At 39.2% G+C, this 12,633-nt stretch overlaps 1 protein-coding gene across 1 annotated transcript; it reads left to right on the top strand.

The window, feature by feature from the left end:
* The first annotated feature begins 2,259 nt into the window (after window positions 1–2,259).
* LOC109466603 lies at window positions 2,260–12,633 on the top strand. Its single transcript, XM_019764335.1, has 14 exons — window positions 2,260–2,468; window positions 3,406–3,529; window positions 4,502–4,600; window positions 5,821–5,886; window positions 6,449–6,517; window positions 7,095–7,186; window positions 7,738–7,829; window positions 8,234–8,361; window positions 9,147–9,203; window positions 9,671–9,745; window positions 10,521–10,640; window positions 11,066–11,236; window positions 11,792–11,883; window positions 12,473–12,633. The coding sequence occupies exons 1-14, from the start codon at window positions 2,359–2,361 to the stop codon at window positions 12,579–12,581; spliced, it is 1,404 nt and encodes a 467-aa protein (XP_019619894.1). The 5' UTR covers window positions 2,260–2,358; the 3' UTR covers window positions 12,582–12,633.

Genomic DNA, 12,633 nt, shown 5'->3' with positions numbered 1-12,633 from the left:
CGAAATTTTTCCGAAAAATTTCCAAATATTGAAAAGAAAATCTCGAAACTTTTTTAGAAAAATTTCGAGATTTTCTTATATTCTTTAGAAAAATATCGGGATTTTTATAGCTACTAGAAAAATCTCGAAATTTTTCAGGAAAATTTTGACATTTATTAAAACTACTTGTTCTAAAAGAGTTAAAAACGAGTTTAGAATGAGCTATAGCCTTCGTTTCGTGTTACGAAAATTACCTGCCACCAACAAGTCACTGTTATACATGTTTGTAGTACAAACAGGACTACTGATACTAATAGAGCAACATAATGGCTCTCAAATTGCTCCAATACTAGCCTGAAATCCAGTCTTGTTAGCTTTGGTCCTCTCCTCAAGATCAGCTACCAGCTTTGTTATTTGTTTGATCGTGTGTATATATTTATGCCTGTATCAGTTCAATGTGTATCGTTTTATGGGGTTCGTATGCCAGAAATAGGGAACAAAGGAGAAGGAATGTTTAAAAAATCCTGTTCATTTTGCAGACGGCTTCTGCTCTTGAAAATGTCCACACATACCTTCTCAGTATCGTCCAGTGCTTCAGTCGGAAGTACGGAGTCTATTGTCATGTGTCATTAGTTTCTGTACCAAATGTAAACTTTGTTGTGTCAACTGTTGATGCCCAAACTTGTGTGTCTTACCTGCAAACCGCCATCTTTGTTCTTTCATCGCAGCAAAACGCTAACAAGAATCATCTCCTATTTCTTAACTGGTTACCTCACGCCTTTCAGTATTTCTTGGAAAATTCACCCATTCAACTGCGTGCACTGATATAAATGGTTATTTCCTGAATACCAACTGCCGTAGATATTTTCACCAACGTTCAAAAAAGTCTTCACTGTCATGTTTAGATAGTATTCTGGTCGTTTGCGTTTAGATGTTTTGTAACGTCACTGAGGATCATAAGTTTGATTCCTCGATTTGTTTCAGAATTGTTCAACATGTATTTGAGTCAGCTTGTTGAAAATTTAATATCTAGTTATTGTAATGTTGAAGCTTTTGGACGATCATATTAAATATATGTTTTGTATATATCACTATATCTGTATGGTACAAAATGTAACAGATTGTCATGTAGAACCATGATAAAAGGTTAACGTTATATCTAAACCCTTTGGACTTGATAACATCTGTATGTATAACAGGCGTTGATCAGAGAAGTAATATAGGAAGTGAACTGGTGTGTATATTTTTGTATAATCGGAAGTGTTATATATTTGTGTATATATAATGTATATATCAATGGTAACAAGGTTAATGCCTTGTACATGTATTTCTTGTTAGAGACTGAAAATCTATGTTTATATTCGGATAGACTCTATCTATAGAATACAACCAATGTTTATCATGTCATTTGAGTGACATATATATTGTTATGTATAACAGATTTGTCATTAGAATAAAAAATGTGTGGGTTTCACTGCCACTGAATTGTTACTTTTATATAATTTACGAATATTTACAGATGAACTAGTTAAAGCATCCAACGGCGAATCGGAAGCACGCCAGCTATCGAGCCTTTGGCGCATTTCTGTAAGGCCACTGCAAGTAAATTTTATAGATGACATTCTTTGCAGACTCCAAATCTAATGCGATAGGGCAAAAGAAAAACAAGCGGGTCAAAAGAAAAAGATTCTTACATTTAAGTTACATGTTCATATTTTGACATCATAAACCTTGTTAAACACGAAATGATACCTATATTGTGCTCAGATTACTGCCAGCTATCACAACATCCATTTGTCACTGAAAAATAAAAGTTGTCAATCATTGCATAAATGGCTTTGATTCAGTGGCAATATCACATAATATAAGGGATGAAGCACATCACTGCACCGAAGTAAAAGATAAAATATTAAATCAGAGCCTTGTCTTGTCTCCTCTTTTCATATTTATCTGCCATCCACGTCATGGCAACAGATATCTTTGCCCATTTTCGGCATGTTACTAAATTTGTTTTCCCCAAAAGCAGGCGAAAATTAATACGTGCGCTGATGTCATCCATAAAAATTACTTGCTGTGGCCTAAGCATGGATCCCATGTCCTAAGTGATCAAAAATTCGAATCACTATCTCCTGTTCTGATTCTAACCCTAACCAATTCAAACATATAAGAGTTATCTAGATGGACACAGTCCTTGATACAATATAAGGACCGTAAAGAAAAAGTTGGCAAAGTTTACTTTTACTGTTGCACGCTGGGATATGTTTGCACACGTCACGAAATCTTCGCGTCTAGAAAAAACAATATGGCGGCTCAAGAAAACTTGAAGTCGTGAATCTTGCCAAACTTTCGATTAACGTGCAATTCTAGACCACTTGTACTATGGAGGGTGTCGATATTATAAACCTGGACGGTCGGGAGGTTAGGCTGGCGAAGGTGGAGGGCTCCCAAGATGTTTTCATGACGAAACCGTTCATTCTTCAGAAGGCAAGGTGGGCGTGAAGAATTTTCTTGCAACTTGCAGACGACGCAAAATTATGTATGGGACTTTTCCCTTAAAAACAGATTGTTTCTTAGACTAAAGCACTCTTATTTGTGTAAATTTGATTATACTGGATACTTTGATTGCCTTATTGCACACCCAAAAAAAAAAACGAAGTCAATATTTGCATACAGGTCAGCAAAGGGTCATCCTATTTTTGTTGGCACTACGACATACTAGTAACGGTGCTACTTCCGAATCCTTTGGAGTGAAATTTTTGGCAAGGAAGTTTGAGTTGATAAAACGTTAACTCAAGCGACAGGATCGTACCAGCAACTTGAATTCAGGGGAAAATAGCTACGTAGACTTCTGTGCAAACGTTTATAATTTTATTTTCCCCAAGGGACCGTTATAATTTATATCCGGCCTTGTGCCTGAAAAGGCATCCAACTTGCAATTCCAGGGCAGCTAAAGGAAATCTGTCAGATATGACATTAACTGCCATTTCTTAGGGCATTTTTGTCATCATTTCATGCTTATGGCGTTTAAAATATCAAACCTCAAAACAATCATGTTATGTCAGGTGTCTCTTTATTTTTAATGGATACCACATATAAATTGCGAGAACCAACCTAACATTACAAAACAACTGTTTTCACATTTTGGCTCATATAGTCATAGATATCAGTATGCTGTCAATAGGATTTATTCATTTTTACTAGAATAACCAAAAAATTGACTTTAAAAATCCTGTTTTGCCACCCCGAAATTGTATTTTGTGCCTTGAAAAAATGTTTGCAGCTTGTCATTGAAGCCCCATGGCGACCTTTTGCTTCTAACAATAGGTACTGTAACAATATCCATTCCTAAAACAATAACCATTGTCTCTGTGACTAAAGGTGCAGGTTTAACACTTGAGCGGCACGTGTGTGTGTGTTAACATACAGGTGGGTGGAGGACAATGAAGCCGCTGTGTGCTGTTTGTGTAACAACAAGTTTAACCAGATCCGGAGGAAACACCACTGTAGGCAATGTGGCAGGGTGCTGTGCAGCAAGTGCTGCAAGGATAAGGTCTGATGCGCTATTTGTTTATGTACATTTGTATGATATTTGTACTAAATGTTTTCCTACTGTTAACTTAGTGACTAATAGTGCTAGCTTGGTCATGTGTGTGTATAACGGTTACATGTATACACAAACTATTCCTTTGCTCAATTGCTGTGACCTAATTACTTATAAATACTAGTAACTTAGTCAGGGTATTCTTTCATCTCTCCATTCATTCATTCTTTCATTCATCCATTCATTCATTCATTCACTCACTCACATTCATGCATTCAGTCATTATTTTCCTTGTTCAAAGTTAAAACTTTTGTTCCAACACAAAGAATTGTTCTCACCTAGAGCATGCCCGTAGCCAGGGGGGGTTCGGGGGTTCGGAAGAACCCCCCCACAAGGCTCAAAGGTCCACTTTTTGGTCCACTTTTTATGTAAAGGTCCACTTTTTGGTCCACATTTTCTGTAAAGGTCCACTTTTTGGTCCACATTTTATGTTAAGGTCCAAGATTTTTCTTGAAAAGATGGACTGGAATCGTAGAAAAACTGCTGTTGTCATTGAATAAAAATTTATCTCTGATTTTCTCTTGAAAATCCTCTCAAAAATGCACGAAATGCCATTTTAGAAGGTTCATTTTTCAAAATTTTCCGGGGGAGCATGCCCCCGGACCCCCCTAGGAACCTCGCGCCTTCGGCGCTCGCCTCGCGCCTACGGCACTCGAGGTCCACTCAAGCAGTGGGGAGAACCCCCCCATTCAAAATCCTGGCTACGGGCATGTAGAGCTTTCGACCAGTCACTCTGGTCTTCCTTAATAGACCATGGGAAGACCAGAGTAACTAGTTGTAAACTCAAAGATAGAACCATTCTTTGTGTTGGAACAAATTTTAAAGTTTCAACTTTGACATGTACTAGTACTACCATTGTACCAACACAGATGAACTTTCATGATTCTAGTAGTCATTATTCCCTTGTTGCTGTACTCCCAGGTGCCGATGCCCCAGCTACAGTTAGATGACCCAGAACGTGTGTGTGAGGACTGCAAACCTGTCACTGAACTGGTCACCATGTCACGCTCACCTCTCATGGTCAGTCTTAGAGATCATACAGTTATTATGTTTACCGAAGGAAAACATTGTTTTTGCTTCATTTCTTCTTCTTCTGTTCCAAACACTAACCTCTGACCTGGCCAATGGTGTCTTTTGTTGACGTCTGTCACCATAGTAACTGGTGTTGGGTTACATAATGTTGCAATTTCATAGTAGGCATTTAGACTCCTGTCACCATATACATGTATGTCAATGTGTTTGAGTAAGCATTAACAGAGCAGACAATATGTACTTGCTTATTAAGCAAATGTTACTTTTCTAGTTATATGATGCAGATCCCATATCTAATCTGCTTTCCTAGACACAGGGCTCGAAATACTTTTTTTTCTGCATACCTGAAATGTAACATGTAAACCCAGTACATGGACCAATGCAGGTTAGGTGCAGGTAGACATCGGAAATACCTGCACAGCTCCAATTTTACCTGCACTAACCTGCATATACCCAGTACATGAACCAGTGCAGGTTAGGTGCAGGTACATGTAGACATCAAAAATGCCTGCACAGCTCCAATTGTACCTGCACTAACCTGTATATACCCAGTACATGGACCAGTGCAGGTTAGGTGCAGGTAGACATCAGAAATACCTGCACAGCTCCAATTTTACCTGCACTACTTGGTGCATCAAACTTCAAAGTGATGTATTGTACATGTATTATTGATACATTTCTTGCTATATCATAAGAGGCACAGTGCATACCTAGAAAGCCACATCCTTCTAATGCAATAATTTGGTGAATCAACCTTAACTGTTCTATAAGCTACTTTACAGTATTATAGAAACCTGTTTGCAAGCCCTCACAGATACTTAGATAATGTTTAATGTCTCTTGTAATGATTAACCATTCAGTATGCCCTATAGACAGACTGTAGACAGGCAGAGTAAGGATAGTTATGTTTACCGAAGGAAAACATATTGTTTCTGCTCAGTTTCTTCTTCTTCTCCAAACAGTGACCTCTGACCTGACCAATGACATGATTTGTTGACATCTGGTGACTGGTGTTGGGTTACATAATGTTGCAATTTCATGGTCTGCTCTGCTCTTGTCACCACATACTAGTAGTACATGTATGTGAATGTGTTTGAGTAAGAATTAACAGAGCAGACCATGTCTGAAGGTAAACATTATGCATTTCCACTGCAAATGTTACTTTAGTTGAATGTTTTTTCTGTGTTGTTTGGCAACTCTTTATGCAGAAGTTCCAGCTCCAGTCTGCACAGGGGATAGCAGAAGCTGTGAGGAATCCTGACAGGATAGGGAAGGTCTGCCATCATGCATATTGCAGGGGCTAAGGAAGCTTCTGCTGCCTTAGGCCACTGTCACACATTCACAACCTTCCCTCAAATTTCACATACTTTTTATTAGGAAATTCAAACTCTACCTCTGGATAAATTACGGACGTTTCCAGTGACATCCATCGAATTTGTTAAGTTAGACACTGTTGTTGTTTGAAATAAATGAATTAATGTTGGCAATACCTGATAAGAATTACTAATACTAACAATTGTGCTGCATGTTGCATAGTCTTTGAGGCAATATACTAATACATTACAAATAAAAGATAAAATACAGTTAGTCAAAACTAACCACAGTAATTTGCTGATGAATTGAGCCTTTAGCTGTCATTTGACAATCAATTGCCATGGATTGGTGTAAACATTTCTATACTTGTTTATATATTTGTTTTGCATTTTTAAGTTTTGACAGAGCTGGTAGGATCGGTTTATTTCTTTGAGGGGTGACAGGTATGTAGTTTAACATATTAATAACTGTTAACAGGTATGTAGTTTAACATGATTGATAACTGTTTCATCTGAATTCCAGGTCATAGAGTTAGGCGGACTGCAGACTGTTGTGTTTCTTACCTGTGTGTCGGAGAGTGATGAAGTTAGGGTAAGTAAAATCTGCACATGAAGAGGTCTTAACGTCATTTTTCCCCAAACCCCAGTCTTTTTGTTGCAGCAAGATTTTTATGGCTGGATGCCCTTCCTAACGCAAACCCAAACCCTAGTAGGGCCCAGGAACCCTCTAACTGAGGGGGGAAATGCGTGTTAAGTGCCTTTCCTAAGGGCACAACGTCTGGGTGCATGTCCGGACATGTCTGGGTCCAGCCCTGGGGATTGAACCTGGGTCTCCTTGTTTGACAGTCGGATGTTCTATCCCCTACACCACACAGACGCCACTATCAATAATAAGCACATTTTCCGCATCATTTCATATGATACAAAACAAGCAACTCTTTTCCATCATTGCATTTTATACCACAGATACAATGTACAACATGCATCAGTATGGGATAGGATTGATTCAACTTACTACTTTACAAAAATGGCCAGAATGATGTTGAAAATCTAGTTTTGCTGCTCTGAAATTGCTTTGGATGCCTATAAAAGTAGACTAAATGCCGTTATTATCCATTACACCTTTAACTTTTACTCGTACATTAAGTTTCTTCTTTATTGTTCTGTAGGCCCAGTTGGCCTCAGCCTTACACACCATGTCTCGGTACCCAACAGTCCACATGGCACTGGCAGCTACAGGGGCAGTCAAAGCCATCTGCAGGTCAAGGTGTTTTCTATAATGTCACGGATTCTTTGTGCGACAATATCAATTTTGTAGCTAGTTCATTCTCTGAGTCATGTAGTATTGTCATATGTTTTCTCACATTTTATCATCAGTCACAAGTGTACAATCAAAAACTTGATACAGAATCCTGCTAATACATTTGCCTCTAAGTCCAATTAACCTGGGGCAAAAAATATCATTTCCCCTGTGTCAAACGACATGTTGTGCAACAGATTTTTCAACTTCTAAACCGGGCCACCACTGCACGCACAGTGCATCGGTTTTCCTGTGGCACACCCTAGATGTCTTTCTCAGTCTGTGCTAAGCATGAATATGAAAAGAGACCTCTTTCTTTGTTTCCAGCACCTTTTCCGAGAAGACATGACTTAGTAGAACAGGCTCTTGTTTTAATTAAGCATGAATCTGAAAAGAGACTCTGAAAATTCTTTGTTTCCAGCATCTTTATTTCCAAGGAGACTTTACTAATAAAACAGACTCTTGTTCTTAGCATGACTCTGAAAAGACACTCCTTTCTTTGTTTTTTTTAGTATCTTATCTGAGGAGACAGTAGAACAGACTCTTGTAGAAGCCATCAGTGCGCTCATGATCTTCTGTAAATCACCTGAGCTCAGGACTCTCGGTAAGGCATGTCTTTCCTGCATTCATCTGTTTACTATAGGTTACATACATGTACATGTAAATTTGTTTCATCTTGATATGGTTACGTAGTCTTTTCTTTACTGCATAACCAGTACAAAGTACAAAAGAGCGGCCAAAATGAATGGGGTGACATTTGCCCCTTCTTAATTCTTGGTTTTCTTCTTTTTGCTTTTGTTCTGTATCTGTACAGCTGGTATAACTACCCTTCAGCATAACACACCAGCTACAATGTAATATATCACTGGTAACAAAACAAAGTTATGTAATCTGGAGTGTCAGGATTGTACTTTACTTTCATAAGATATACTTCATAGTAAAATATTCATTCTTAGTAGAAATAGTGCTTCAAACAAAAGTGTTTTTCTATTGCTTGTGTATTTGCAGCCATGTCCTCAGGAGCCCTGAAGCCTGTATTAGGCCTGTGTAACATGCAGAAGACTATAGCACTGCTGGCTGTCATGACTCTGAATCTGATGTTAGAACACCATGAGAACCATGCAGCTGCTATTGAGGTAGTTTTCTCACACATTTCTTTGTTTCTTGATTTGTTTGTTTCACAGAAGAACTTTATTGACACAACAAAAAGTACAGCGACTTTCGTAAGGTCTAAGACATGTAGATATACAGACAAATATACATGGGTACAATGAAATTATCCTACGTACAAAACAATAGATGGGTCAACTAATACTACTTGTTCTAAGGTCTAAACATTCTTTGATATATTTAGTACCTATTTGTACACAGTAAGGGTTATTGCTTACTAGGATGAAATTAAATTTATCTATGGCATGAAATGTCACAACATAACCAGTAAACCCCCTTCAGGCGTAACACACCAGTTCTGTACATGTACAATGTAAGTACAAGCTGCGTAAGACCGGACTGTAAGGTTTGAACCACTCACATCGGGAAGGATTGCCATCTCAATTTTGTAAGATGTAACATTTTGTAGAGCTCTGTCGGGAAATTTTTTTAAATCTTGACCCTCTGAAACACTACCAGTATTTCCTGCTTTTCTAGTGACAAATTTTACTGGCCAGGGAGACTAATCTTCGTTAAATGACATCTCTTTCTGTATCTTTACATGCCAATTTTTGCCCATCAAAAATAACGGATTGTGTAAGATTTTTGTCTGTCATGTGCAAGAGCGGCAAAATTTCGTCAAAGTATGGAAAGATGAGTACTTGCTAGAACACTACTTTTGCCATTGATCATGAGTGTTGGTAAGTCATTAGATATCCATAAATGAGTGTGTTTTTCTCACAGCAGTTCTACTTAACTTTGTTTCCCTCAGAATGACAAGAAGGCCCTTCCTTCCTTGCTGAAGTTGACCACATCAGAGGATGAGCAGGTAATAAGCTTTTGCTTTGCACATGTAGCAATTGTATAGTCCAGTACTACTTTAGATCAAGAGGTTGTGAGTTCGAATCCTGGCTGTGTAGCTCAACTGACATGCATGCTACTAGAAAGGGCTACAGTCCATAGGACGGAACATCATTTGTTACACAGTCCAGTGAATAGTTTCATCAGGTTGGTAAGTCACCAAGTAAAGAGACTCTTTTTTCACAACCAAGTGTTTTATTCACAGCCGACATTTCAGTGACCGTCAGGGCAATCCTGACTGATTTACATTGCACAGCACAGGTGCTATAGATGCATTCCCAAAAGTACAATATTTACATATCTACACATACCGGTATACATGGTTACAGGGAACTGTATCTACAATGCGGTCCCAAATGTACAGGAGTTGGATATATACAATCATGTACATACATGTGGTCACTGCTGTTGTTGGTTCTTCTGTTTCCACCACAGATGCAGGAAGTTGCCCTGAAGGCTCTCAATCAACTGGCACTGGGCACAGACTGGCACCGACACAGAATAATACAGGTGGGAAAGATGTCATACTTACACATTAGTCAGCCACTGAACATAACAAGAACAGCTGCTTATAATTCATTTAACAGTGCTTTCTTCTTGTTTGGATGTCACTGTTGCAATACTGCCCCCTACTGGTTGTCCCCAAGCGCGCATGCTCTCCAGGACATTTGTCATACATGTATCTTATCCAAAAGGTATACATGTACTATAGACTGAATAAATTAAGTGGACAGCCTACCTCACTGCTGCCTCCTGGTGGAATAGGCATCAAACGTGAACACAGATTTGGGTCAAATATCACCAGTATAAACCAATGAATCACATTTTGCAAACAGGATTTGGGGTTCAAAAGCACCAAAACTGAAATTACTTTACTTGTCCTTTGAAATAGCAGGTCAAATTTGTCTGGTGCAGATAATTTTCAATGTTACCTGTACCAGTGCAGGTATAGCCTGGTATCCAGTCTTACGTGATTGGGGGTATTAGGGTGTTCGGGCAGGTTGTGCCTTCAGGGGCTCTAATACATGTAGCTTCCCCCGCCCAGTGCAACAGACCGTCCCGGTAGGAGAGTTACACTAATAAGAGACAGTATGTTTGGGGACTTGGTGGAGGGCTAATTAATCTCTCGTGAAATACACACCGGGAAACCTATGTGAGGCGGGCGGGATAGAGCTCTTTCGGCCCCGACCACGATCAGACTGAATACCAGGCTAGTGCAGGTATGCAGGAAAAAGGATTTCGAGCCCTGGTACATGTATAATGGTTACTTGTATTATTCCCTCAGGAATCCTTCACATCTGGGAACATCCTGTCCAAGGTGCTGAGCAGCCAGCCTAAGAACATGCAGGTCATCAGTAATGCTGCCTGTCTGGTGGCCAATCTGGCAACTAACTCAGAGGACCAGGTAGGGAGGACAACTCAAGGACTACAGGACAGCTCTAGATTAACTTTCCTCCATGTGTATTTACATTTGGTTTTATCTTGCTTATTTCTTGTGATGAAGTTGTGTTAATTGCATGCACTAATTAGCCACAGTTGCGTGTTACTATCACTCACACACACACTCACTATCCGTGTTTAGATTATACTGCTAGATTATACTATAGATTATACTATCTATAACATTATCATTATTACCACACACCAACATCTTCAAGTTTCAAGTTTATTTATTGATCCAAGAGTATATTTCAGATCTACAGTTTTTCAGACACACATTTAGAAATATAGCGTAGATGGGACCAAGAAAGAAAAATCGGTCATCATGGTCAGGTTTGACTGTAAATAGAAAAATGTGATAACGTGTGGTGTGTGTTGGACCTGTTACAGATCTCCCTGCACCAGTGTGTGGACTGTCTGTGCCGCATGCTTCAGACCCACGCCCAGCACACGGAGGTTCTGACTCACGTGAGCCGAGGCATCGCCAACTTCGCCATGTTCCACACCAACACAGACAAGCTGGTGTCCCACCTACAGGATATCATCTCGGTAGCACTCAGGGTGGGTTCCTCAAACCACAGTGAGCACCTGCACGAAACCTGTAATGTATTGTGCATAGGACTTAGGCAGAAAGTCTCATATAATGTTGTACTCGCGTATATAAGGTTAATATCCCATTTGTAGTTTGCAAAGGTTATGTTATAAAAGATATCCTCTGCGACAGGCAAAATTGTGATGCAACGTTGACCAAACAACCCTAAAAAAATGTTAAAAATCAGGGTTTCGCGCAGGCGCAGTATGTTCTGCCAACGTTCTACCATAGTGCAGCTGCAGTGTTCTAGTCAGCCTGAAATTTCATGTGTTGGTAGAAGTCATTATGAAGTAGTTTAAACTGCAATTTCCAACACAGAGATTGTGTGCAAAGTCTTTGTCAAGGAATGAGCAATCCACCACTTTCGTGACGTCACATTATGCAGATGACACATGACTCGGTGAGCAGTGGATAGTAAGTTACAGAAAGTCTGCAGACATTTCAAGTAGCACCTACTTTTAAAGCTCCTTGTTCAGTAAGTAAAGTGTACTTAATGTAGTGTATGTTTTGATTGTTCCTTCCAGTCTGCCATTGTAGCAGTGCAGTACCAGGGTCTGAGAGCCATCTTCTACCTGTTGTCCACCTCCCCAGACCAGACTATTACTGCACTCATGAGGTACATACACATTTCTCTACCTACACCAGGGGCAAGAGACAGTATTAAGCTAACTCCTTATTCATTAATCTTACATTTACCCCCTGTGGAAATCTTTTTTTTTTCTTTTGATGCAAATCAGGATAACAATTTACAAAAGTATTGGCTCAGAACAGATAATATTTTGGTTTTGTAGCTTGAAATGTGTGAAAAGTATCATCTTTAAATTGATCTTTTTCTTTACTTAGTTTAAGAACCTGTTTAAAAACATCTTATCAACTATTGGCTACTGAAGACAGCATTACCACCGAATTGTAATGTTCTAAACCCCTTGACCTCTTGAAAAACGGCTTAGGCCGAAGAGTTGTACTGATACCAACATGTACTGTACATTTCAAGGTTAAATAAAGGTTGAAAAAAAAAATAGTACAATGTAGTAATCATAGTACAATGCTGAGCTTTATCCCAACACATGCATGGTACATAGGTTAAAATCCTGATGAAGGTGACAGTGGTTATTGGGAATTTGATCCTTATGTACCCTTGTGTTGGAATAAAGTTCAGCATTGTACTTTGTTTGTTTGTTTGTTGAAGTTGTTGTTCCATACAGGGAGGGAGCAGCAGACGTTCTGAGAGGTGTTTCAAGCATACCGGGAATCATGGGAGCCATGCAGGCAGCTATCACCAAAAATGCACCACAAAGAGTCAAACCATGGTAGTAATGGTCTGCCATTTGCACATTCAGACAGATGGAAGGAAGGAAGAAAAGAA

The sequence above is a fragment of the Branchiostoma belcheri genome, unplaced genomic scaffold, assembly GCF_001625305.1.
Source record: "Branchiostoma belcheri isolate BF01 breed outbred unplaced genomic scaffold, Haploidv18h27 scaffold17, whole genome shotgun sequence".
Taxonomy (NCBI): domain Eukaryota; kingdom Metazoa; phylum Chordata; class Leptocardii; order Amphioxiformes; family Branchiostomatidae; genus Branchiostoma; species Branchiostoma belcheri.
This window is presented reverse-complemented; position numbering and strand designations above follow the sequence as displayed.

Excerpts from the sequence above, each read along its gene's own strand:
- LOC109466603 (XM_019764335.1), top strand. The coding sequence starts at position 2,359 with ATGGAGGGTGTCGATATTATAAACCTGGACGGTCGGGAGGTTAGGCTG. Across the intron at positions 9,746-10,520 it reads ACCGACACAGAATAATACAG|GAATCCTTCACATCTGGGAA; the intron begins GTGGGAAAGATG and ends TTATTCCCTCAG. Across the intron at positions 11,237-11,791 it reads TCATCTCGGTAGCACTCAGG|TCTGCCATTGTAGCAGTGCA; the intron begins GTGGGTTCCTCA and ends TGTTCCTTCCAG.